At 32.0% G+C, this 23,019-nt stretch overlaps 3 protein-coding genes and 1 pseudogene across 3 annotated transcripts; 2 read left to right on the top strand and 2 right to left on the bottom strand.

Annotated features, from left to right (window-relative positions):
• Nucleotides 1–366: 366 nt before the first annotated feature.
• Nucleotides 367–4,686, bottom strand: LOC131173208 (disease resistance protein RUN1-like). The gene is made up of 5 exons (XM_058135192.1): nucleotides 3,910–4,686; nucleotides 2,579–3,644; nucleotides 2,159–2,458; nucleotides 1,864–2,076; nucleotides 367–1,780 (listed from the first exon to the last, which is right to left on the bottom strand). The coding sequence occupies exons 1-5, from the start codon at nucleotides 4,392–4,394 to the stop codon at nucleotides 392–394; spliced, it is 3,453 nt and encodes a 1,150-aa protein (XP_057991175.1). The 5' UTR covers nucleotides 4,395–4,686; the 3' UTR covers nucleotides 367–391.
• Nucleotides 4,687–13,466: 8,780 nt separating this feature from the next.
• LOC131173209 (uncharacterized) lies at nucleotides 13,467–14,635 on the top strand. Its single transcript, XM_058135193.1, has 2 exons — nucleotides 13,467–13,672; nucleotides 14,301–14,635. The coding sequence occupies exons 1-2, from the start codon at nucleotides 13,499–13,501 to the stop codon at nucleotides 14,496–14,498; spliced, it is 372 nt and encodes a 123-aa protein (XP_057991176.1). The 5' UTR covers nucleotides 13,467–13,498; the 3' UTR covers nucleotides 14,499–14,635.
• On the top strand, nucleotides 14,510–17,314 carry LOC131169039 (YTH domain-containing protein ECT4-like; annotated as a pseudogene).
• A 160-nt stretch (nucleotides 17,315–17,474) lies between these two features.
• LOC110661831 (disease resistance protein RPV1-like) lies at nucleotides 17,475–22,518 on the bottom strand. The gene is made up of 13 exons (XM_058134286.1): nucleotides 22,113–22,518; nucleotides 21,582–21,896; nucleotides 21,386–21,447; nucleotides 21,163–21,338; nucleotides 20,520–20,698; nucleotides 20,194–20,282; nucleotides 19,950–20,097; nucleotides 19,608–19,846; nucleotides 19,187–19,483; nucleotides 18,756–19,098; nucleotides 18,295–18,649; nucleotides 17,881–17,965; nucleotides 17,475–17,555 (listed from the first exon to the last, which is right to left on the bottom strand). Exons 1-13 carry the CDS (start codon nucleotides 22,516–22,518, stop codon nucleotides 17,475–17,477), a joined length of 2,775 nt encoding a protein of 924 aa, XP_057990269.1.
• Between the last annotated feature and the right edge of the window lie 501 nt (nucleotides 22,519–23,019).

The following is a 23,019-nucleotide window of genomic DNA, read 5'->3' as shown; positions in this document are numbered from 1 at the left end:
AGAGAGTTGTAGTTTATTTGCAATGTGTATCTTAGTTGATTTGGAAGTGAAGTGGGGTTCAGTTTCAGTCAATCGTTAGATTTGGAAGCTAATGTTGTAATGTGGATGACAGAATAGATTATATGTTCACATAACAACATATTATATTGTAATATTGTTCACATTACATATAACGAAGATACTATTTATCATTTCACCTGTTGTTTTTCCCCTGATTTGAGCTTAATTATTCTCCTGTATGGTCTTCCCTCTCTCAAATGACAATAGAGCGGCAGATGATAGAGCTGCAAAAGATTGCAGTTATTTGTAAGAGTAAAGCAATTAAGAATGCTAAAATGTAACGGGAAACTAGAAATGAGTTATACCTGTTGTGAAAGTGAGTGGGGTTTGGTTAAGAGGAAGCAGGAAGAGATAGAGAGAGATTTAGATCGAGTGAAGAAGAAGAAGAAGCTTCCTCCTCATTATTTATTCTTCTTCTCTTCGATTTGTCTTCCAATATTTGAAGAAGTGATTGGCATTCCTCGTCATCTTGATGCTTTTCATTTCTGCTTCTCCTTTTATCTCTACTATATATAGGATGGACCCCACACTCCATAATTTCCGGCCGATCCACGAAATAGTCAGCCTTGCAGCAAAATGAGGCCGTAACGGAAGACTCTTCATCAAAACGTGTCCTCAATCCATTGAATGAAAGCAACACGTGTGATGAGTCCGAACCATACGGACCTCCATAAGAATCAATCCAATTCGCAAAGTCCTTATCGCTAGAAAAGTTGAACGCATTACGTTCCCGCCTATTTCCAGATTCACATATGAAATCCACTTCAAATTCGAAGGGAAAATCGATTAAACCTCTGGGACGAAGAACAACGCAGAAAGAGAAGGCAATTAAGTGTCGAAGGTCAAGTTTGAAGGAAAGCGAGGATCCTTTATTCTTATACCTCATCCTTTCTGGCACTTCACCTCCTGCCATCAATAATGTAACTTTCTGACCCAACAGGTGCGCTTCAAAAACATCCTCCATTACTTTCTTATTCAATTTGACGCAATTACTAAAATCAAGAACTTTGCAATCTTCAGATTCACTTTTATGTGCTTCTTCATTTTCATGTTTACTTCTATCTGCTTCTTCATTTTCATCATCATGTTCTAAGAAATTGAAAGAAATTGATGCAGATTCCAGAGAGTGGCAATCAATTGCATTTAATAATTCTAAGCATGATGGAAGCCCTGGTAAACTTTTAAGTCTCTTGCAACCTTCTAAATCAAGCTTTTTCAACTTCGAAAGTTGTTTGATGCTTTCAGGAAGACTTGCTAAATTTGAGCAATTCCGGATAAATAATTTTTCAAGACATTTCAACTCGCCTATGCTGCTTGGAATAGTCACGAGTCTTGAACATTTAGCTAGATGAAGTTCTTCAAGACGTTTCAAATTGCCAATGCTGCTTGGAAGACTCGCGAGTGCTGTACACTGATCCAAGGACAATATGACAAGTTGAGACAGATGCTTAATTGATGAGGGCAGTTGTTCTATTCCAGTTCTGTCTAATTTTAGAATCCTTATATTACACGGAATCTCTGGACAATCTTTGATTTTGCAGCAATCACTTAGATGAAGTTCAGTAAGCTTGCTCAGATTTTGAAGAGAGGGAATTTCAACCAAACTCAAACATTCTTTCAAATATAAAAACTCGAGATTTGGGGCAATACTAGACAAGTTCGGAATCCTGATCAGGCGATGAGAGCAGCTGATGTCCATTAATTTCAAATTTCCAAGAGGCTGTAATTAAATAGAAAAATATCAATAAATTAGAAGATACAAATTAACTTCTATAAAATGTATCTAAAATTTATAAACTGTACCTTATCTCCTCCATTCCACAGTTGTATGAGTTTGCTCCCACGCATACGAAGTTCTGCAAGATTACTTAGATTTTGAAGAGAGGGAATTTCAACCAAACTCTTACAGTAATTTAAATATAAAAACTCGAGATTTGGGGCAATACTTGACAAGTCCGGAATCTGGATCAGGTTACGAGAGTAGCTAAGGTCCATTAATTTCAAATTTTCAAGAGACTGTAATTAAATAGAAAAATATCAATAAATTAGAAGATACAAATTAACTTTATAAAATATAGCTAAAATATATAAATTGTACCTTATCTCCTCCATTCCACAGTTGTATGAGTTTTCTAGAAGTCCTGTGAAGTTCTACAAGATTCTTTGGCCAAAAATTTAACGGCAAAGATTCCAGAGGATAATAATCCCAGCAAAGACATCTTAGTGCTTGTGCACAAAATTCAAAGTTCTTAGGAAGGAGCACTCGGGTCCACAGTGCACATACTTCGATGAATCTAAGATTGCACATCTTCGCAAAGGCCGTGGCACTTAGCTTCAAAGGCTTCCCAATATCTCTCCCATCCCAACGAAACGATATGGCCTCAACATTTTCGGTTCCCTAGTAAAATAACAGCAAAAAGGATTATTGATTAATACTTAATTCGTCACGAGATCTACAATTCTTACAAAATTCAAATATGATAATGAAAAAAGCTTCATTGATTAATTTGGTCCTTACCGTCCCTGTTGTCAATGCATGACTAATATCTTCATAATTCCACAACCTGCTGCGTCCTCCAGGCTGTTTGCATTCCTTAATAACAATATCCTTGCCCATTTGCTCTAGCAAGTCATGCATATGAATCTCATTGAGTGACGAAACAGTTATGAGAGATTTTTTAAGTAAGCGAGGTATTCCACTTTTTGGAAAGAAACCAAATGCTTCTAATATTCTCTCAACCTTATCTTTATTTTGCCCTTTGAAGAAACATGCAATATCAAGAAATATGTCCTTGTCCTTATCCCCTAGCCCATCATAACTTGTTTTCAAAACAGCTTGAATTTTCTCAAGAGGTTCAACTTTCAATTTTTCCAATTCACTTTCCCATTCTTCTATGTGCATATTAAATAAATGAGATCCCAAAACTTTAAGAGCTAATGGATTGCCTCCAGCATAGTTTTTTGCCTTGTTTGATAGCTCCTTATATTCTTCCTTGGAAAGATTTTGCTCGAAGGCATGCAAGCTAAAGAGTTCCAGACCTTGAGAATCACTTAACTTCTCAACCTCATATCTGTCTTCCTCTGATAAACCAAGTGAATCTCTACTAGTTATGATGATTCTACTTCCCTCACCATACAAATCACAATCTCCTGCTAAATCTTTTAAATGGTTTCGATCCTCTACATCATCAAAAACAATCAATACCTTCTTACTCTTAAGCCTTCTCCTAGTAGAATCATTCAAACTGTCTACATGTTTGTCCCTTAATAATTGTTGAATGATTTTGACTCGCACTGAATTTGATGATTGCTTTGTCATTGTTTCCCTAACATTTTCAACGAAACAATGACCATCAAATTTATTCTTGTTTCGATGAAATACTTCTTGTGCAATAGTTGTTTTACCAATGCCTCCCATCCCCCAAATTCCTACAATCTGCTTCTCATTTAACAACCGTTCCACTTCTTCCACACGCAGTTTAATTCCAATCAAGTTGCGATCATAAGAATCATCACCTTTAGACATATCACTAAATTTTTTCAGAACATCATTGACAATTCCCTCAACCAATTTGGCCTCATATCTAGTCACATGTGAACAACAAACACTAGTAAGTAATGATAGAATCACAGTGATAGACCCACACCTCTAACTAAATAGTAATATATAATTAATATGCTTTGATTTTAGGATAAGGTAACAAATATCCATTTTCATATTAGTGCTATCTATATTTCGATTAGTGCTCAGTATTAAGATTAATGTACTGTATTAAAAGTTTCTATATTTTGATTCTATTTCCTTAAATTCAAACTTAGAAAAACTGCAGTAAAGAGTAATTAACTTACTTGATTTTCTGTGAATCCCATCCTGATAAGTTGCTTACTTCCATCAAAGCACGCTTCCAGTTGTCCACCTTTTGTGAACTGCCTTTTTCCCCATGCATAGCAATAGCAAATGCCTTCCCGAAATTCCCTGAAAGCTTTTGAACGTCAGTTGGATCTACTTTGTAAAAAACCGGTAGAACTATTTGTGCTGATTCTTCCTTGCATTTAAGTATCTCAACAAGCTCATCCAAACACCATGGAGAATCTGCATAATTTTCAGAGAAAATGACTATTGAGACACTTGATTCCCAGATTATTTTCAAGAGCTCTGGTGAGATCTCTTCTCCTTTATGGAGCTCTTCATCCGTAAAAGTCTTGATTTGTTTGTCCTTCAAGGCTCTAGAGAGATGGGAGAGAATACCATAACGCGTATCGTCGCCTCTAAAACTAATAAAAACATCCCATTTCTTCCCCTGATTGGGAGGAGTGGAAGAAGTAGAAGCCATGATCAGTGATAACAGAAGGATCTTGTGCAGCTGAGTTTGGAGAAGGTAGAGAAAGCAAAATACAAGAGATGAATATTTGGGTAAACTAGTCTGATGCAAGAAATTTATGAACAAATGAAGAGCTTTTAGTCAACATCAGATTTGCCTTCCAGGAAGGATCGTATAGCTCCATTTGGTCCACACAATTAAATGCAAAACAGTAGAGTGGGTCTAATAATTGATTGGGATTCAATTCTAAACTTTGCGTGTGGGATTGAAGCATTGCAGCTTTCACAAAAGCTTTTCCTTTACTTTCAGCTCTTCTGTGATAATATTTTATATTATTTAATTATAATATTAAATTAATAATATATATTTATATTATATATATATATAATATGTATTCCAGCTTTTTTCATCTTTGCTACGCGTGCAAATACTGTCAATCCTGCCCACCCCTCCATGTTTCCTCACTCGCAAGCTTCACCATACGATTAATTATATGGTTAAAAATTATGAGTGGCAGGCAACTAAAAAGCTCGTGGGGTCTCTGCCTAGAAACTAGCAAAAGCTTTGAGGCCCTTTACTTCCCTTTCTTCCTTCTTGAAAAACTTGGGGCCTGTTGTGTTGTTAGTGAAAGGAAAGGGAGAGGAAAATGGTTGTGGAAGATGAAAAGCAATTACCTTATTTTGTTGGAAGGAAAAATTAAAAAAGAAAAAAAAAATTAAATCTCCAATTATTCTGTTTTGTTAGAAGCTGAAAGGGAAAGAACTCTAAAAATTTAGCATTTTGTTTTTTATATAAATTGAATGGAAAAGACAAGAAAATAAAGTTAATTTTTTTCGTTTTTCTTCTATATCTCTTTTTTTTCTTTAATAATTATTTTTAATATAATTTATTTGTTTAATAAAAATATAATAGTAAAAAAGTGTACATCTTTTATATTACACCAATTGTATCTTGATTTTTATGCTAAAAAGGTGTTATATTTTGATGTTAAAATATAAATTTTAATTTCTTATCCAATAATAATAATCGTAAATTCATGCTTTATCGGAGTTTTCATGAATAATTTAATTTTAAAATTATAATTATAATTAAAATAATAATAAAAGTTTAATTTGAATATTTTTTTAACATCAATATATTCTGAATTAAACTTTAATAGTAAAATTACAGTCAGACAAAAAAAAAAGTAAAATCACAGAATTTTTAAAATACAATTTTTTTTTTTATAAATACTTAAAATATAAAGCATTACATGTGAAATTGCAGGGAAATGGCTGATGAAGTAGAAGCTGGCCATGAGAAGATGAGTGGAAGGCATTTTGTCGGTAATTACTAATGAACAATCAAGGAACGGCTAGCATTTTATCAGCAAAGTAAATTTGAATTCCAAACGCTTAAAGAAATCATGTAACTATATATCTTTTATTTACATGATAACTCATTTTTATATTATACAATTTATTAATTCAGTCAATGGAATACATAAAATATAATATACATATATAAATAAAGAATTATCAAGTTCATTAATGTGTTTAACATAATGTTAACCTGTAAAATTTTACTATAAATGATGGAAAAATAAAATAAAATAATTTTAGCACTTTGAATTTTAAATGTTTCTTACACACTAACACATCTTTAATAGGTTTATAAATTATAAATATAGATGCAAAATATGTTTATATTACAATAAAATGTTTTAGCACATTATTCTAAATAACTTAACACACTAAATATAAATGATATCTTAATAAGAAAATCATATTTATTATATTCTAGACACAATATATTTATATAATATATATAATTATTTAAATAAAATATTTAATAATTTTCATATATAAAAATTATTAACTATTTAAATATAAAATTTAACTGGATGGAATTTTTTTTTAATCAAACAAAATCTTAGGAACTTATAAATTGTTTCGACTTAAAATTAAAGTTAACAGTATTTTGATATTTTTACTATAACAAACAATAAATTAGCCAAAAATTTTCACAATTAATTTGATTGCAGAACGAAACCTAATGCATTAAATTATTTAAAATTGAAATAAATAAATCAAGTGATGGATTTTGACAAACTTTATGGACTAACTTTTTTTATTTTCTTCATTTAGCTTTCCTTCTTTCTCTTCTAACCTTGCTATGTCACATGTATCTTCATCAATTTTCAATGTCAATAACATCAAAAATCAAATCCCTACCATTCTTTATTTTTTGAACTAGTTTCTTTGGTAAATTTTGCTTTCAAAGATTGATACAATTTATGTCCCCTACAATTTATTCATGATGATAATGACTCTATGATTTCTAGCCCTTCCTATTTCATCCAAGAACAAATCGACTGTTTTGGTGTCTCTCTTAATGTGATAAAATATTTGTATCATATTGTAGATGCATTTTTCAAATCCATGTTTAAAATTTATAAACCCTATTAAATATTTGTGGCTATAATGGCATACAATTACAATTAAGATGACTAAAATAATACTATCATAATTTTTTTCATGATTTATGACAAAAATTTACGATTAAATATTATATTGACTAAATTATTTCCTAATATGATAATTTTTTCATATTTCACTTTAGACTAGCTTCTTTTTTCTTGATTTTGCTTGTCTTCATTCTCTTCTATTGTAGGCATGCCACATGTATCTTCCTCAATTTCAAAGTCAATATATAATCTAAAAAATCAAATTCCTACCATTCTTTATTTTTTGAACAACTTTATTTGGTAAACTTTATTTTCCAATATTCTTTATTGCTATTAATGTTGTTGTCATAAAGATAATTCAAATCTGGGGAAGATAATTCAAATCTGGTCCCCACAATTTATTCTTGACTGCACCCAAACCATTACCCACCTATTTTTGGTGAAATTATTTTGCGATATTATTATGACAGATAAAAAATTTTCAGCTTAATCATAAAATTTTTATAAATTTATATTGTAACTTTTTAATATGTTATATAATTAAATTAAAATAAAATATAACGGGAATAAAAATACATATTTTAATTTATATTTACTTTATAATATAATAATAATTATAAAAAATTGTTAAAAAGTAATTATTATTATTAAAGGTTTTCTAGTAAAATATTAATTTAAATTGAGTAATATAAATTATATGAAATTTATTAAATAGAGTTGTGAAAAGGAGAAAGGAGCGGAGGAGAGTTGTGAAAAACTAGAAAAGAAAGGGGAAGGGTCACTAGAAGTCGGCACCTCATCTCTCTCTAATAGATAGAGAGAGAAGAAGTGGAATTCCTCTTTCAGTTATCATTAAATGACTTAAACATAAAATGAGCTCATGAGCTTAATGAACGAGTTAAATGCAAGTTGAATTTGAATGTAGTGTATTTTTTTTTTTTTAAATTTTATGGTCTATCTAGATGTAATAAAATTAGAGAAATTTATTACAATTTTTCAGAAATTTAAATTTTGAGTTTGTCTTTTTATTGCATTTTATTTCATTAATTTATTTTAAAATTACATGGCAAATTTTTAATAATTTTATGCTTTAAAAATATTTCAGATCTTTGAAATTTCTTTTAGCATTTTTGAGATTCAGTTTACGTCCTGAGATAGAGTGAGAAAGTAAAAAACGTCTAAAAATAATTGAAAAACAAAAGCGCGGACAATGAGTTGAAAAATCATGGATCAAAGGCAACCTTATTTCCCCAAGTTATATTAACCAGGCAAGTTGAAGAATTTGGAAAAAAAAAAAAAAATGTGCTAATGCAATTTTGATTGAGGAAATTGACAAATGTCTATTCTGAAAAAAAAAAAAAAAAAAAAAAGCCTTAATTAAGCTTGGACATATTCGCAATAGTAACTTTGGTTTGAGTTCATGAAGGGGCTCCTGCCACATTTTTAATCCTTGTGGGGAATGCTTATGATTTTGTGGTAAGCACACTCAAAAATCCAAAGTCCCTGAACATAGAGGTGTGAAAATAAGAAGGATCAATTATTTACAGTTGCACAAGTTATTGTTTCCGGCAATAACACTCTGCAAGAATCTTTGGTCAATATTGAATCAATTTCGCAATAAGAAACACCAATAGAAATGCTGACTCAGGATTGTAAATCAAGATTATGTTATCGATCTCAAGGTATGTCATTCCCACCCTGACTGTGCCAGAGCAAATTATCATCCTCAGCTGAGAAGAACCACTAACTACCGGACATTCCATTGGTATGTAGGCATTTATGTCAAACATTCCACACTGTAACATTATATTTGATCCAGGCAAAGCATAAGATTGCTTCAGATCCTTTGTAATGACAATGTGAAGTAATCGAAAAGTACCTACGTCATCGAAGTTTCAATAGCAGCAGGAATCGATCTTCTACGACAATACAATTAAAAAAAAAATCACCGATTAAAAGAAATCTTTCTTTTACGTATTTCTACAACTCAAACATTCAAGAGTATACTTTTGAATTCATTAAACTTCAATGAATCAAAAAATTCAAAATATGCTAATAAATTTCAAAATTCATAAAAATTAATGCGTACTTTATTTGAAAATAACCCAAGAATCAAAGGAGTTCAATATCATCCATATAATCTAGGAAAAATGTAGAAAGAGTAAATTTTAACTTTAATTCTACTCTCTCCCTCTCTCTTTCTAAACAAACCCATTTGTTTCTCACTCTAAAACTTACAATTCTCACCATAAACTCTTATTTCCTACCAAAATTTGGTTGATCCTCCATGAAAATGAAGTTTAGAACAATCTTTTGTCTCTTGCTCTTCCTCTTTTCCTTCCTTCCTCTTTTTTCTTTCCTCTTCTTCCCCTCTCTTTCTTCTTTTCTTTTTCCTCCTCTCCTCCCTGTTTCTATTTTTTCTTGGAAACAAAAAGAAATGTGCCCATGTGCTAAAAATGAGTGATAATGAAATTGTCACATGTCAAAAAAAATTACAACTTGGCAACTAAATAAAATTAAATTAAATATTTCCTTTTTTTCCTTTTCAAATCAAAATATTTCTAAATAAAATTACTAATTGGAATATATAAGTATCCTTTTATATTCTTAAAAGCCAAATAAAGTTAACCATGTATATTTTATATAAAATAACTAGTAAATTTTATTAATTTACAAAACAATATCACCTTAGAGTGATATCATAATTCACAAAAAGATGAAAGATCACATTTATAAATACAAATAATTTATTTAATTTAATTCTTTAAGATTTATTCCAAATTTTCCATTAAACTTTCTTTCAAAATTTTTTGTAAATTCACTATTCAATTTTTAATATATCCATAACTATTATTATTTTATTTTATTGTATTTTCAAAAACTGGGGTGTTACATGTGATAATGAAGATGCTGCATACTGGGTTGTGTTGGGCTTGGCTAATCCCATGGTTTAGCTATGTCATGACTAAATTTTGTTCATATTGCAGAATATGCATACACATTGAAGGTGGACGAGAAGAGTGATGTGTATAGTTTTGGAGTTGTTCTCTTGGAGCTGTTAACCGGACGGCTACCAGTGGGTGATTTCGGCGAAGGGGTGGATATTGTACAATGGAGCAAAAGAGTAACAAATAATCGGAGAGAATGTGAGGCACATTGTTGATCCCAGACTAACAATGGTGCCCAAAGATGAAGCAATGCATCTATTTTTCATTGCAATGTTGTGTTGCCAAGAAAATAGCGTTGAACGTCCTACAATGGGAGAAACTTAATTGCATCTATTAGCTTAATTTCACCTACTGCTTTTTAATTTAGAAATTATTATCACTCCCTCTCTCAATTTCAATTTATACTATAAAATTTCTTGGCTTTAATTTGAATATATTAAAATTCTTATCACTTAATTTTTTTTTTTGGTTGAAAAGAACTTTTCTGAAAAGCATCTATGAAAAATGGATCTTAATTGCATTTATTTTGTGAGTGGTGAAACTTAATATATATATATATATCTATATATATAAAGTGAACAGATGTTTCCAAGGAGCTGAGGTACGGTTTTTTTTTTTTCTAATATTATCATGTAACAATATTTTATCATATTAATTTTTTTTAAAGAATATTATTTTTAAAAATAATATTAATATTAATAAATAAAAATAATACTTGAATATATTATATTTTTTAATTTAAAAATATAATATCATATTTTATATATTCTATTAATATATTAAAAAATATGATATGATATTAAAAATAATCATATAATTAAATCTAATTTAAATGATTTCATATCTTTAATAATATTTTTAATATATTATTATATTTTTATTATGAAATCTTCATTAAAAAAATAAAGAAAAAAAATTTTAATTTAAATAAAAGATAATAAAAATAGAATATGAAAATTATAAAATTTAAAAAAATATATTTCAATTAAAATTATTTACCATTATTATACGAAATACTCAAAGCTAGCAATGCCGAGCTGAGTGGCCGTTAGGTTGAGCTTTTGCCCTTTGGAGATTAATGGTTAATCGCTCAAAACGTCAAAATTGGGTGTTTGGCAACTTCCAATCGAATGTACAAGCTGAAGTTGGTATTTTCAATCCCCAATTTTATTTTTTTTTAAATTTGTAATTAAAAAAATTTTAATTATAAATCAAATTGATTATCAGTCCTATTCCTAGTTAAATCAATCCGATTTTAATAATAAGTGTTACTTAAATAATTATTTTTTAATTATATATATACCGATTCGTAATAATTAAAAAATAAATTAAAAATTAAAAATTAAAATGAATGAAATACACACGCATATCATCAATTTTCAAAAATAATTTGAAGTAGTTGTACGGTAGAATTCAAAATTCATTCCATAAAAATGTTTTCTTATCTATATAAAATTATTAATGGTTATATTTACATTATCTTTTTTCGCCATAGACATTTTAATTATTGAATTATATTAAAAAACTTTTAATATATCATAAAATATAAAAATAAAGTCATATCTTTATTAATGATATATAATTAATATAAATTATAATTTATATATTTTGTACATTTTTAATTATATCTTTAACCAATCAAATTAATATCTCCTACAATTTTTTTTTTTTTGTCAAATCAATAACAAAATAATACTAAATATTGAACTTACGTAAACAAGTCTTGAATTATATCAAAATTAAAATTTGAAATTGGTTCAAATTAATATTTTAAGGATTTAAATCAAAATCAAACTGATTATATCTTATAAAGTGACAGTGTTTTAATTTTTTTTTTCTTCTATTATAAAATTGAAATTAATAGTTGGAATGCCAATTTTAGTCTTATTCAAATCAAATTAAAAAAAAAAGGCAATTTTGTATGGGTAATGTGAATTAAAACGTTTTTGAATTGAAACTAAAGTTAGAATCAAATCAAAATTGACTTTATTATCTGATTAAACCTTGAATTGTCGATTTCAACTCAAAACCAACTCGATCTGAACTGATAGCTAGCCTCAATTTACCCATAATATATATATATATATATATATATATATATATATATATATATATTCTGTATTTTTTGAAACTAATTATATTTGATTATTAAACATGTTGGAAAAAAGTGGAAAAAAAAAAAGAGGGAATTTAATTTCCTAATAACGTCAGCAAAAAACTGGACACACTCCCAAAATATTGGCGCTTTCCCACCCTTTATGCCTTTCAACCCTACATTCAACGGTCACTATTTCTTCTTCTTAAGCCAGGAACTCATCGCACCTGTCCGATCCTTCCATAATTGGACCCTTTTGTTTCCCTTCTTCTCCTTTTCGACCTTCACTTCACTGCTTCTTCTTGTTCTTTCCTTCTCTGGAAAACCGCTTTTCTACTCTACTGAAAAGCGGTTTTCCGGACAGATCAGATCGGGTCTCTCGGTTTCGTCTCGGCCTCGATCCGTCGCTTTTCAATTTTTATGAGAATAAATATTTAAGTTGTTTTCTCAATCGTGGTTGAGTTTGGAAAATAATCTAAGACTTTTGGTATAAAAGGACTGGTGCTTTGTCTTTGACTAACCCTTTCGCTATTTATTTTGTCTTTCTCTGTTTATAGGTGTTAACTATCGACGATGGCCACTGAAACGGAACTTGAGAAACGTATCCTCTCTTATTGGGTTTACTGTTTGAATTTGCTTTATTTATTATTTTTTTTTTGGGTTTTGGGTGTATTTTGTATGTGTGCTTTTTATGTCCTTTCGTTTCATCCTTTTTTTTTTTTAAATTTTTTTATGGGTTCTGTTTTTAATTTCATTTATGTAACTTTTTTTGTTATTTTACTGAAAATTGGAAAAAACAATTGGTTTGTTCATTTTATAGTGAAAATGAGTATTATCTTCGATGATCAAGATTTTGATTTTATGGAAAGTTAATTGTTTGGCTTGTTTGATTTATGCCCTTTTTCACCCCTTCATTCCTTCCTCTTGCTGCTAAAATTGCATATTGCCTTTGTCCTGAGGGGAAAAAAAAAATCTGTATTGACTGTTTAATGGTGTAGATATTGTTGGCAACTCGATGATTTGTTGGCTAATTGAATAAGGATTGTATTCTTAACTATAGAATGCAGCTGAACCTGTTCCTACAGGATTGAAGTCGGAGTCCATTAGGAAATTGGCTGGGCGTGATGTGGTATGTCATATTAATCTATGTTGCCTTTGTTTTCTTCCTTGTGGAAATTGCTTGGACAAATAGCGTTATGAAGGTGAAAAGGCTTGGTTTTAATTTATTGTGGATTCCTATCTTTCCTGCAGTTGTGCCAATTTTCACTTTGTGGTTTGGTGTATGGTATGCATTGGATTACTGACAATTATAAAACACTAAAAGCTCAAGGAAATACGTTTTTGGTCGTTATAACATAAGTTCAAGAATATGATCTATTTGTGTCAGTACCATGAGATCCATTCTTCTTGTTTAAAAAGATTGCCGGTGTTTTATTTAAATTTTTTGGATCTTAAATTTTTGTGGCTCTGTTTGTGTATCTCTAGGTATCCACATGGCGCAAATTTATTCTGTGCATGGTAGATGGTTATTTTATCAACAAACTTGCTTAATGCTTAGTAGAACAAGATTATCTTTTTATTATCTTATTTTCCTTTGTATGCCTTTGTTTTCAGGCTTCTGGAAAAGATGGATTACCATCTGGCTCAACATCATCGAGTTGCTCTTCAAGGGATGCTACTTCTAATACCAAAGGTGAAGGAGATGGTAATTCTAGTATCAAAGGGGAGGCTAACCAAGAGTCTGTTGGAGACCTCAGTATTTACAATCCACCAACTAGTAGTTACAATTATTACTAACCAGGTGGGATATTGAGACAGTTATATATTCTTCTTATATATAATCTCCTGAAGTTGTGATAAAGTCAATTAAATTGAATGCCATAATCTTAGTTAAAAGTATTCATATAATAGGTTTTCAGTGAAGTTGAGATGTCTAGTAATGTACTTCTCAATGTGTTGCATAGGATGATGTTAATCAGCCTTGTGATTAAGTACTGATTTTTCTTACTTGACTTCCATATCATCAGAATCATTTTTTAGGCTAATGGTGCAATCATGTGAAAAATGAAAAGATAATACTTTAGTATGTCTTTAATCATGATAATTTTGAAAGTATTAAGTTGCTTTATTTTGCTTCAATTAAAGATTTGTTTTTTTAGTTTGATTTGCAACTCTGAATTTTATAATTTGAGAATTTAGATCAAATCAATTTATGGTATATTTATGTCTTAAACTTACTATTTGTTGCAGGGTATAATGGATCCTTCACACAATTGGATGATCATGGTTATTTTCAAGCAGACGTATACTTCTATTTCTATTTGCAAAAATTAGGCAAAACTATGTCTCGTTCTGCTTGGCTGATAAGGGTAGTTTTATATAATTGTGTCTTGTTGATAATTGATACTAGTGTATGTTGATCGCATCAGGGAATGCAATCAGACAATGGATCACTAGTCTGTTATTTACCTCGCTATAATCCATATGCTTCTGGGACAGTAGTTGGGGTAGATGGGCAAAGTGTCAGTCAACAAGCAAATTTTTCTTCACCTGGATACCTTCCACATCCTTTTTTCCTATGGATCAGATGCCATGCCTTGTTATTCATGGGATTCAGCATATGTTAGTGATGTCTCAAATGGCAATACTGGTTCTCAAAATGGAAAATATGGATCAAGTTCTACTTTTGCTAAGTCCAATGGTTTTAACTCTATGAAGTCTAATGGCAATATTGGTGGTAAATCCTCTAAGTCTACAAATACACAGGCAAAGTGTCAGTCAACAAGCAAATTTTTCTTCACCTGGATACCTTCCACATCCTTTTTTCCTATGGATCAGATGCCATGCCTTGTTATTCATGGGATTCAGCATATGTTAGTGATGTCTCAAATGGCAATACTGGTTCTCAAAATGGAAAATATGGATCAAGTTCTACTTTTGCTAAGTCCAATGGTTTTAACTCTATGAAGTCTAATGGCAATATTGGTGGTAAATCCTCTAAGTCTACAAATACACAGGCAATCAGACCTTTAAACAAGGTATGAAATAGTCTTACTTTCTATGTGTATATCTTTAAACGTTTCCCAAAAGGAATTGATTTTGAAGTTTGTTGTGCTAGTTGGTCATCAATAATCTTCAGCTTTGTGTGTTTTTGCTGATTTAACTTTTTATGTTACAGGTGTCTACATTTGGTTCTGATTTTTCAGCAGGTCTCTTGAAAGGATACCATCCTGTAGGAAATTTGCCTCCTTTTTCTATCCAAAAACAAGGTCCATTCCCGCATAATGATCCTGTGAACTATAGACAGAATGGAAGGATATGGAATGGAAATGATAGAAATAAATCTAGAGATAGATTCTATGAACACAGTGATTTTGAAACCTCGACTGAATTAACTTGTGGTCCTAGGGCCTCTAACAAATTTTCTTCTCTGGACACTGCTGCCAAGGAAGACTTGGGAATCACTGAACAAAGGGATCAATATAACAAACCAGATTTTGAAACTAAGTACGCAGATGCTAAGTTCTATGTTATCAAATCTTACAATGAAGATGACATTCATAAGAGCATTAAATATGATGTGTAGGCAAGCACTCTAAACGGCAATAAGAAGTTGGATGCAGCATTCCGTGAAGCAGAACAGAGATCAGGTGGAACTGGCACAAAATGTCCAATTTTCCTCTTTTTTTCGGTGAGTTGAAAATCATGTCTTCTATCTCCTGTTGTGCCTAAATCCTAATTTATTATCATGTCTAACATAAAATACTTTGTTTCAAGTCCTCATTTTCTCTTGATCATAACTTCAGGTTAATGGAAGTGGACAATTTGTTGGGATAGCTGAGATGGTTGGGGAGGTGGATTTCGATAAAGATATGGACTTTTGGCAACTTGACAAGTGGAATGGTTTCTTCCCAGTTAGATGGCATGTCATAAAAGACATTACTAACAGTCATCTGCGGCATATCATTCTTGAAAATAATGATGGGCAGCCTGTAACTTATAGCAGAGGCAGTCAAGAGGTATCTCCTTTTCTTTTGAACTCAATTGGATTCTGATGTCTTTGTTGTGAAAGCCAGTCTGCTCGACATTTGCATCTTCTAATTTGTTATGTTATATTTTAAGAAATATGGCTAGAACTAAATACATATTGATTGTCGAAAATTGTGTTTACTTCATGGTAGTACTGCTTTACAATGAATATTTGTTATACTTGTCCTTGTCATATTGGGAATCAAGCAGAAATAATTTTAAATTCATTTAAAAAAATAATCTCTATTTTGGAAGTTCTTGATTTCGAGAAAAGACCTGTTCTCTTACACAACAGCTTCTATTTGTGGAAGTCTTCTGCAATATGCTCTGCATGTGGTTCCCCTGCATTAAAAACTCACCTTTGCAGAGTATGTTGCCATTTTTCTGTTATTTTCAGTGGCTCTACTATACAAGTTAGGCTTTGATCCAATATATCTGGCAAAAGATGCTGCTAGAATAGAAACTTGTGCATAGTCGCCTCCGTTCTTGTTGAATATATTAAAGGATGGATTGACACGATTTGTTATAATAATTTGCAGATTGGAGTATTGGACTTGAGCAAGGTTTGGAAATGCTGAATATATTTAAGAGTTATTCAGCTAAGACCTCATTGTTAGATGACTTCAATTTCTATGAAAATCCAGAGAAATCTCTACACACTAAAAAGAGCAATAAGCCTGCTACTCTGCGAATGGAAATACATGAAAATGGTGATTTTCTGGTAAGTTCACTTTCAAAAACTAACCTTATAGTTTTGTCAACAATTCAGGTTTTACCGTTGCATCTTCTGAGGAGATGCATTTTTTCCCCTAAAATTTGCTATTGTTAAAATCATGATGTTATTTTTATCAGTTTTGGACTAGTGGCTGAATTATATGAATTTTGCTGTGCTATGTTAGGGATCTTGCCTAGATACAACAACAACAACTCAGCCTTAAGTCTTGCCTAGATACTTAACTAAAATTGAATGACTGCTGTGAATTGTATCAGTGCTCCAATTTTAAGTTTGCGGACTGCTATGGAAGTGCAACTCTATTTTCATCGTGCAGAAGCATACAAAAGCCGGAGATAGGAAATGCGATGATGATTTGAGGATCAAGAAAGCGACTAATCCCATGACTTATCAATCTAACAAAGAATCTCTCTCTCCACGGCTACAATCCAAAGAGTAATTATGTAAAGAAGCCAATAGAAAATTCAATTCCCGTTGTTGCTGCACCATAGGCATTTTATAGCTTTTTGAGTTATTTACAATGTTTATTCTACTAGAGGGGTTTTCCTCTAATGTGATGTTGTTCCTCTTCCTTGTTTTATCATTTCTTTAACTTTCTATTTATTCTTCAGGTGATAGTTTTGTAGTTTACTTGCTATTTTTATCTTAGTTCATTTGGAAGTGAAGTGGGGTTCAGTTTCAGTCAAATCATTACATTTGGAAGTTAATGTTGTAATGTGGATGACAGAATAGATTATATGTTCACATAACATCATATCATATTGCAATATTGTTGACATTGCATATAAAAAAAAAAGTATTTATCATGTCACCTGTTTTTTTGCCCCTGATTTGAGCTTAATTATTCTCCTGTATAGTCTTCCATCTCTTTCTCAAATGCGGAGCGGAAGGTTGTTAAGAACCAAACAAGGAGATGATAGAGCTGCAAAAGATTGCAAGTATTTGTAAGAGTAAAGCAATTATGAATGCTAAAAAGTAACAGCAAACTAGAAATTAGTTTTACCTGTAGTGAAAGTGAGTAGGGTTTGGTTACGAGGAAGCAGGAAGAGATAGAGAGAGATTTAGATCGAGTGAAGAAGAAGAGCCTCTTCTTCCTTTTCTTCTTCCTCATTATTTATTCTTCTTCTCTTCAAGTTGTCTTCCAATATTTGAAGAAGTGATTGGTGATCCTCGTCATCCTGATGCTCGTCATCCTGATGCTCTTCATTTCTGCTTCTCCTTTTATTTCTACTATATATAGGATGTACCCCACACTCAGCAATATCATCAATGTCATCGTCAATGGTGAAGTAAAATGAGGCCTTAACAATACACTCTTCATCAAAACGTGTCCTGAATCCATTGAATGAAAGCAACACGTTTGGTAAGTCTCAAAAAAACAGACCTTCAAAATAACCATCGTAATTCCGTAAATCCTCACGGTTATATAAGATGAATATATATCTTTCCTGCCTATTTTCATATTCATATATGAAATCCACCTCACAATTCATTCTTTCAAGTAAACAATTAGAATGTGTGGAATGAATAACAACGCAGAAAGAGAAGGCAATTAAGTGACGAAGGTCAAGTTTGAATGAAAGCGAGGATCCTTATTCTTATGTCTCATCCTTTCTGGCACTTCACCTACTGCCATCAATAATCTAACTTTCTGACCTAACAGATGCGCTTCAAAAACATCCTCCATTACTTTCTTATTCAAATTGACGCCTTCACTAAAATTAAGAAATTTGCAATCTTCAAAAAAATATTCATCTTCACTTTTACCTCCTTCATTTTCATCTGCTTCTTCATATTCATCTTTACTTTCATCTTCAATTTTGTCTGCCTCTTCATTTTCATCTTCATATTCCAAGGAATGGAAAGAAATTGATGCAGATTCCAAAGAGTGGCAATCACTTGCAAATAAGAGTTCTAAGCATGATGGAAGCTCTGGTAAACTTATAAGACTCTCACAACCACTTAAACCAAGCTCTTTCAACTTCGAAAGTTGTTTGATGCTTTCTGGAAGACTTGCTAAATTTGACCATTCATAGAGAAGTAATGTTTCAAGACATTCCAACTCGCCTATGCTAGTTGGAATAGTCACGAGTCTTGAACATCCAGAGAGATTTCAAATTGCCAATGCCGCTTGGAAGACTCTCGAGTGCTTTACACCATTGCAAGGACAATATGGCAAGTTGAGACAGATGCCTAATTGATGAGGGCAGTTGCTCTATTCCAGTGTAATCTAAATTTAAAAACTTTATATTACACGGAATCTCTGGACAATCTTTGACTTTATGGCATTCACATAGATCAAGTTCAGTAAGCTTGCCCAGATTTTGAAGAGAGGGAATTTCAACCAAACTCTCACATCCTTCCAAATATAAAAACTCAAGATTTGGGGCAATGCTAGACAAGCCAGGAATCCTGATCAGGTCATCAGAGCAGCTAAGGTCCATTAATTTCAAATTTCCAAGAGGCTGTGTCGGTAATTAATGGAAAAATATCAATAAATTAGAAGATACAAATTAACTTTTATAAAATGTATCTAAAATTTATAAACTGTACCTTATCTCCTCCATTCCACAGTTGGATGAGCCTGCTACCCCGCATATGAAGTTCTACAAGATTATTTGGCCAAAAGTTTAGTGGCAAAGATTCTAGAGGATAATGATCCCAGCAAAGATATCTTAGCGTTTGTGCACAAAATTCGAAGTTGTTAGGAAGAAGCACTTGGCCTAGTCCTCCTGAATTTGTGACTTTGACAAATCTAAGATTGCACATCTTCATAAAGGCCGTGGCACTTAGCTTCAAATTGCAACTCTGAGGCGTATAAAGCAATATGCCCTCAACATTTTCGGTTCCCTGATAAAGTAACAGCAAAAAGGATTATTGATTAATACTTAATTCGTCACAAGAGCTACAATTCTTACAAAATTCAAATATGATAATGAAAAAATTAAGCTTCATTGATTAATTTGGTCCTTACCGTTTCTATTGTCAATAAGTGACTAATATCTTTATAATTCCACAACCTATTGCGTCCTCCAGGCTGTTTGCATTCCTCATTAACAATATCCTTGCCCATTTGCTCTAGCAAGTCGTGCATATGAATCTGATTGACTGATGAAATAGATATGAGAGACTTCTTAATTAGACGAGGTATTCCACTTTTTGGATAGAAACCAAATGCTTCTAATGTTCTCTCAACACGGTATTTATTTTCCCCTTTGAAGAAACAGGCAATATCAAGAAATATTTTTCTTCTCATTCCTCTGTAGCCCATCATAACTTGTTTTCAAAACAGCTTGAATTTTCTCAAGAGATTCGCCTTTCAATTTTTCCAATTCACTTTTCCATTCTTCTATCGTCATATCAAATAAATGAGATCCCAAAACTTTAAGAGCTAATGGATTGCCTCCAGCATAGCTTGTTGCCTTCTTTGATAGCTCCATATATCCTTCCTTGGAAAGATTTTGCTTAAAGGCATGCAAGTTAAAGAGCTTCAGACCTTGACAATGAATTAAATTCTCAACCTTATATATGCCATCCTTTGAACAAACATATTTAAGTACTTGCCGATCTCTACTAGTTACAATGATTCTACTTCCCTCACAATACAAATCGCGCTCTCCTGCTAAATTTTTTAAATGGTTAAAATCATCTACATCATAAAAAACAATGAATACTTTCATACACCAGAGCATTTTCATTGTAAAATCATCCAAATTCAATGTGTCTACATGTAAATTTTTTTCCCTTAATAATTAACAAATGATTTTTTCTCGTACTAATTTTAATGATTGCTTTGTCATTGTTTCCCTAACATTTTCAACAAAGCAATGACCATCAAATTTATTCTTGTTTCGACGAAATACTTCTTGTGCAATAGTTGTTTTACCAATGCCTCCCATCCCCCAAATCCCCACAACTTGCTTATCTTTTGACAACTGTTCCATTTTTTCCACACGCGATTCAATTCCAATGAAGTTGTGATCATAACAATCATCATTTTTAGGCATATAACTAAGTTTCTTCAAAACATTATTGACGATTTCCTCAACTAATTTGGACTCAAACCTAGTCACATATGAACAACAAACACTAGTAAGTAATGATAGACTCTGTAAGTAATAAGAGCTGGAAAAATCTTTTTTAACTACTAGAAACTCATACTTTATTAAGTACCAAAACCACCAATTTATACAGCATAATGTTGAAACTAAAATGCAGAAAATCTGCTACATATCAGCCTAATCTCAACTAATATTTGACTGGTTTATTTTTCTAAAGAATAGCAAAACATAAACTGAATTTGTTGACAGATTCAAAGACATGATACTTAACACTCCTCCTTGGCTTTGGAGCTGCATACACCAAGCTTTTGTCTTAAGAATTCATATCTAGCTTTAGGCAGAGCTTTAGTTAAAACATCAGCACATTGATTTTCTGTCCTACAATGGAGCAGCTGCACTTCTCCTTCTTTCTGTACATCTCTTAGAAAATAAAATTTTTTTTTGAAATGTTTTGTTTTCCCATGGAACATCGGATTATTAGCTATCGAAATTGCAGCTTGGTTATCCACAAATATCTGTGTGCTTTCTTCTTGCTTCATATGCAAATCTGTAAGAAGTTTTCTAATCCAAAGTGTTTGATTCACAGCAGCAACAGCTGCCACATATTCTGCTTCTGCTGTGGATTGTGCTATGACTTCTTGTTTCTTCGAACACCAACAAAAAATTTCAGAACCAAAGTTAAAACAATTACCTGAGGTGCTTCGCATATCGTCAATGCATCCAGCCCAATCACTATCTGAATAACCATGAAAACTGAAATTTTCTACTTGGTTGAACTTTATTCCGTAATCAACTGTGCCTTTAACGTATATGAGAATCCTCTTCGCTGCTTGAAAATGAATTTTACTAGCACAAAGGCATATACCGATAGCAAACTTATCGCATACATGATATCCGCCTAGTTGCAGTCAAGTACATTAAGTAGCCTATTAAGCTCCTATACATCCTTTCATTAACTTTTTCAACTCCATCTTCTTGACAAAACTTCTCCTTTTGATTCATTGGAGTTGCAGTTGACTTGCACTCCTCCATATTAAATTTTTTGAGGACTTCTTTTGCATATTTCTGCTGGCACACAAAAATTTCATTTTGCTTTTGTTGTACCTGCATACCAAGAAAGAATGTCATATTGCCAAGATCTGTCATCTCAAAGACATCTTTCATTTCTTCTTTAAACTTGTCAATCAGCTCCTTTCTACTTCCTGTTACAAGCAAGTCATCAACATAAAGAGACACCACAAGTATTTCATCATAAACATTCTTGATATACAAAGTAGATTCACTTAGACATTTTTCAAAGCCTAAGTTCTCCAATTGTGCATCAATTCTGTTGTACCATGACCTTGGCGCCTGCTTTAGGCCATAGAGAGCCTTCTTCAACCGATTTACCTTCTCTTCTTATCCTTGAACAACGAAACCTTGTGGTTGCTCCACAAATATTTCTTCCTCCAAATGCCCATTTAAGAAAGATGATTTAACATCAAGTTGGTGTACAACCCAATCCTTTTGTGTGGCAACAGCTAGCAACATCCTTATGGTATCCATCCTAGCAACTGGAGCGAAAATTTTAGAAAAATCTACCCCAAACATTTGAGCATACCCTTTGACTACAAGCCTTGCCTTATACTTGTTTACAGAACCATCAGAATTGAGCTTGCTCCTATAAACCCATTTAACTCCTATAGCTTTCTTATCTTTCGATCTATCCACCAATTCCCACGTTTGGTTTTTTTCGATCATGTTAAGCTCCTCCTTCATTGCAGCTACCCATTTTTGATCTGTTGTTGCATCTTCATATCCTGTAGGCTCCATCATAGCTGTCATGATCCAACCTATGGGCCGGACCGGCACTAGGACCTGGGCCAGCCTAAAGCCCCCGAGGCCTGTAGTAAGCCTAACTATTCCTTAACCCAACTCTAAGGCCCATTTGGGCCTGGGTTAAGAATTAAATCGATGAGTCCAGCCATAAAATGGACCTTTTAACGGGGAGTTTTTAACTCACCCGACCTGTAAAAACAATATATAATCAATTGGGGAGTTCAGATCACCCTCCACATACTCATAACAATATAAAAATAAATGGGAGCTCAGCTCCCTCATCCAGTCCATCAAACATGCATAAAATAATAAGTTTACAGGTCCAAAATAACAAGTTATATTACAGATCCAAATCAAATAAATATTTCTAACACATGCAGAAATTCTAAGAGTTAACAGGTTTATACAAACATTAATAAACGACCTACGAGGGAGAAAAGCAGGTTAACCTCAAAAATATCCTCCTGTGGCCTGGAAAAATATTGAACAGGAGTGAGCGTTCGACTC

This window comes from Hevea brasiliensis, chromosome 14, assembly GCF_030052815.1.
Source record: "Hevea brasiliensis isolate MT/VB/25A 57/8 chromosome 14, ASM3005281v1, whole genome shotgun sequence".
Classification (NCBI taxonomy): domain Eukaryota; kingdom Viridiplantae; phylum Streptophyta; class Magnoliopsida; order Malpighiales; family Euphorbiaceae; genus Hevea; species Hevea brasiliensis.
The sequence above is the reverse complement of the archived record's forward strand: the minus strand, read 5'-3'. Positions and strand labels throughout refer to the sequence as shown.

What these genes read in the sequence shown, in the direction of transcription:
- LOC131173208 (XM_058135192.1), bottom strand. Translation starts at nt 4,394, where the DNA reads ATGGCTTCTACTTCTTCCACTCCTCCCAATCAGGGGAAGAAATGGGAT. An exon ending in ATGCATTGACAACAGGGACG is followed by an intron (nt 2,459 to 2,578) that starts GTAAGGACCAAA and finishes TTATTTTACTAG; the next exon opens with GGAACCGAAAATGTTGAGGC. An exon ending in TGTGGAATGGAGGAGATAAG is followed by an intron (nt 2,077 to 2,158) that starts GTACAATTTATA and finishes ATTTAATTACAG; the next exon opens with TCTCTTGAAAATTTGAAATT.
- LOC131173209 (XM_058135193.1), top strand. Translation starts at nt 13,499, where the DNA reads ATGGATTACCATCTGGCTCAACATCATCGAGTTGCTCTTCAAGGGATG. An exon ending in TTACAATTATTACTAACCAG is followed by an intron (nt 13,673 to 14,300) that starts GTGGGATATTGA and finishes TGATCGCATCAG; the next exon opens with GGAATGCAATCAGACAATGG.
- LOC110661831 (XM_058134286.1), bottom strand. Translation starts at nt 22,518, where the DNA reads ATGACAGCTATGATGGAGCCTACAGGATATGAAGATGCAACAACAGAT. An exon ending in CGATATGCGAAGCACCTCAG is followed by an intron (nt 21,339 to 21,385) that starts GTAATTGTTTTA and finishes TGGTGTTCGAAG; the next exon opens with AAACAAGAAGTCATAGCACA. An exon ending in TGAATTGGAAAAATTGAAAG is followed by an intron (nt 19,847 to 19,949) that starts GCGAATCTCTTG and finishes GTTTCTTCAAAG; the next exon opens with GGGAAAATAAATACCGTGTT.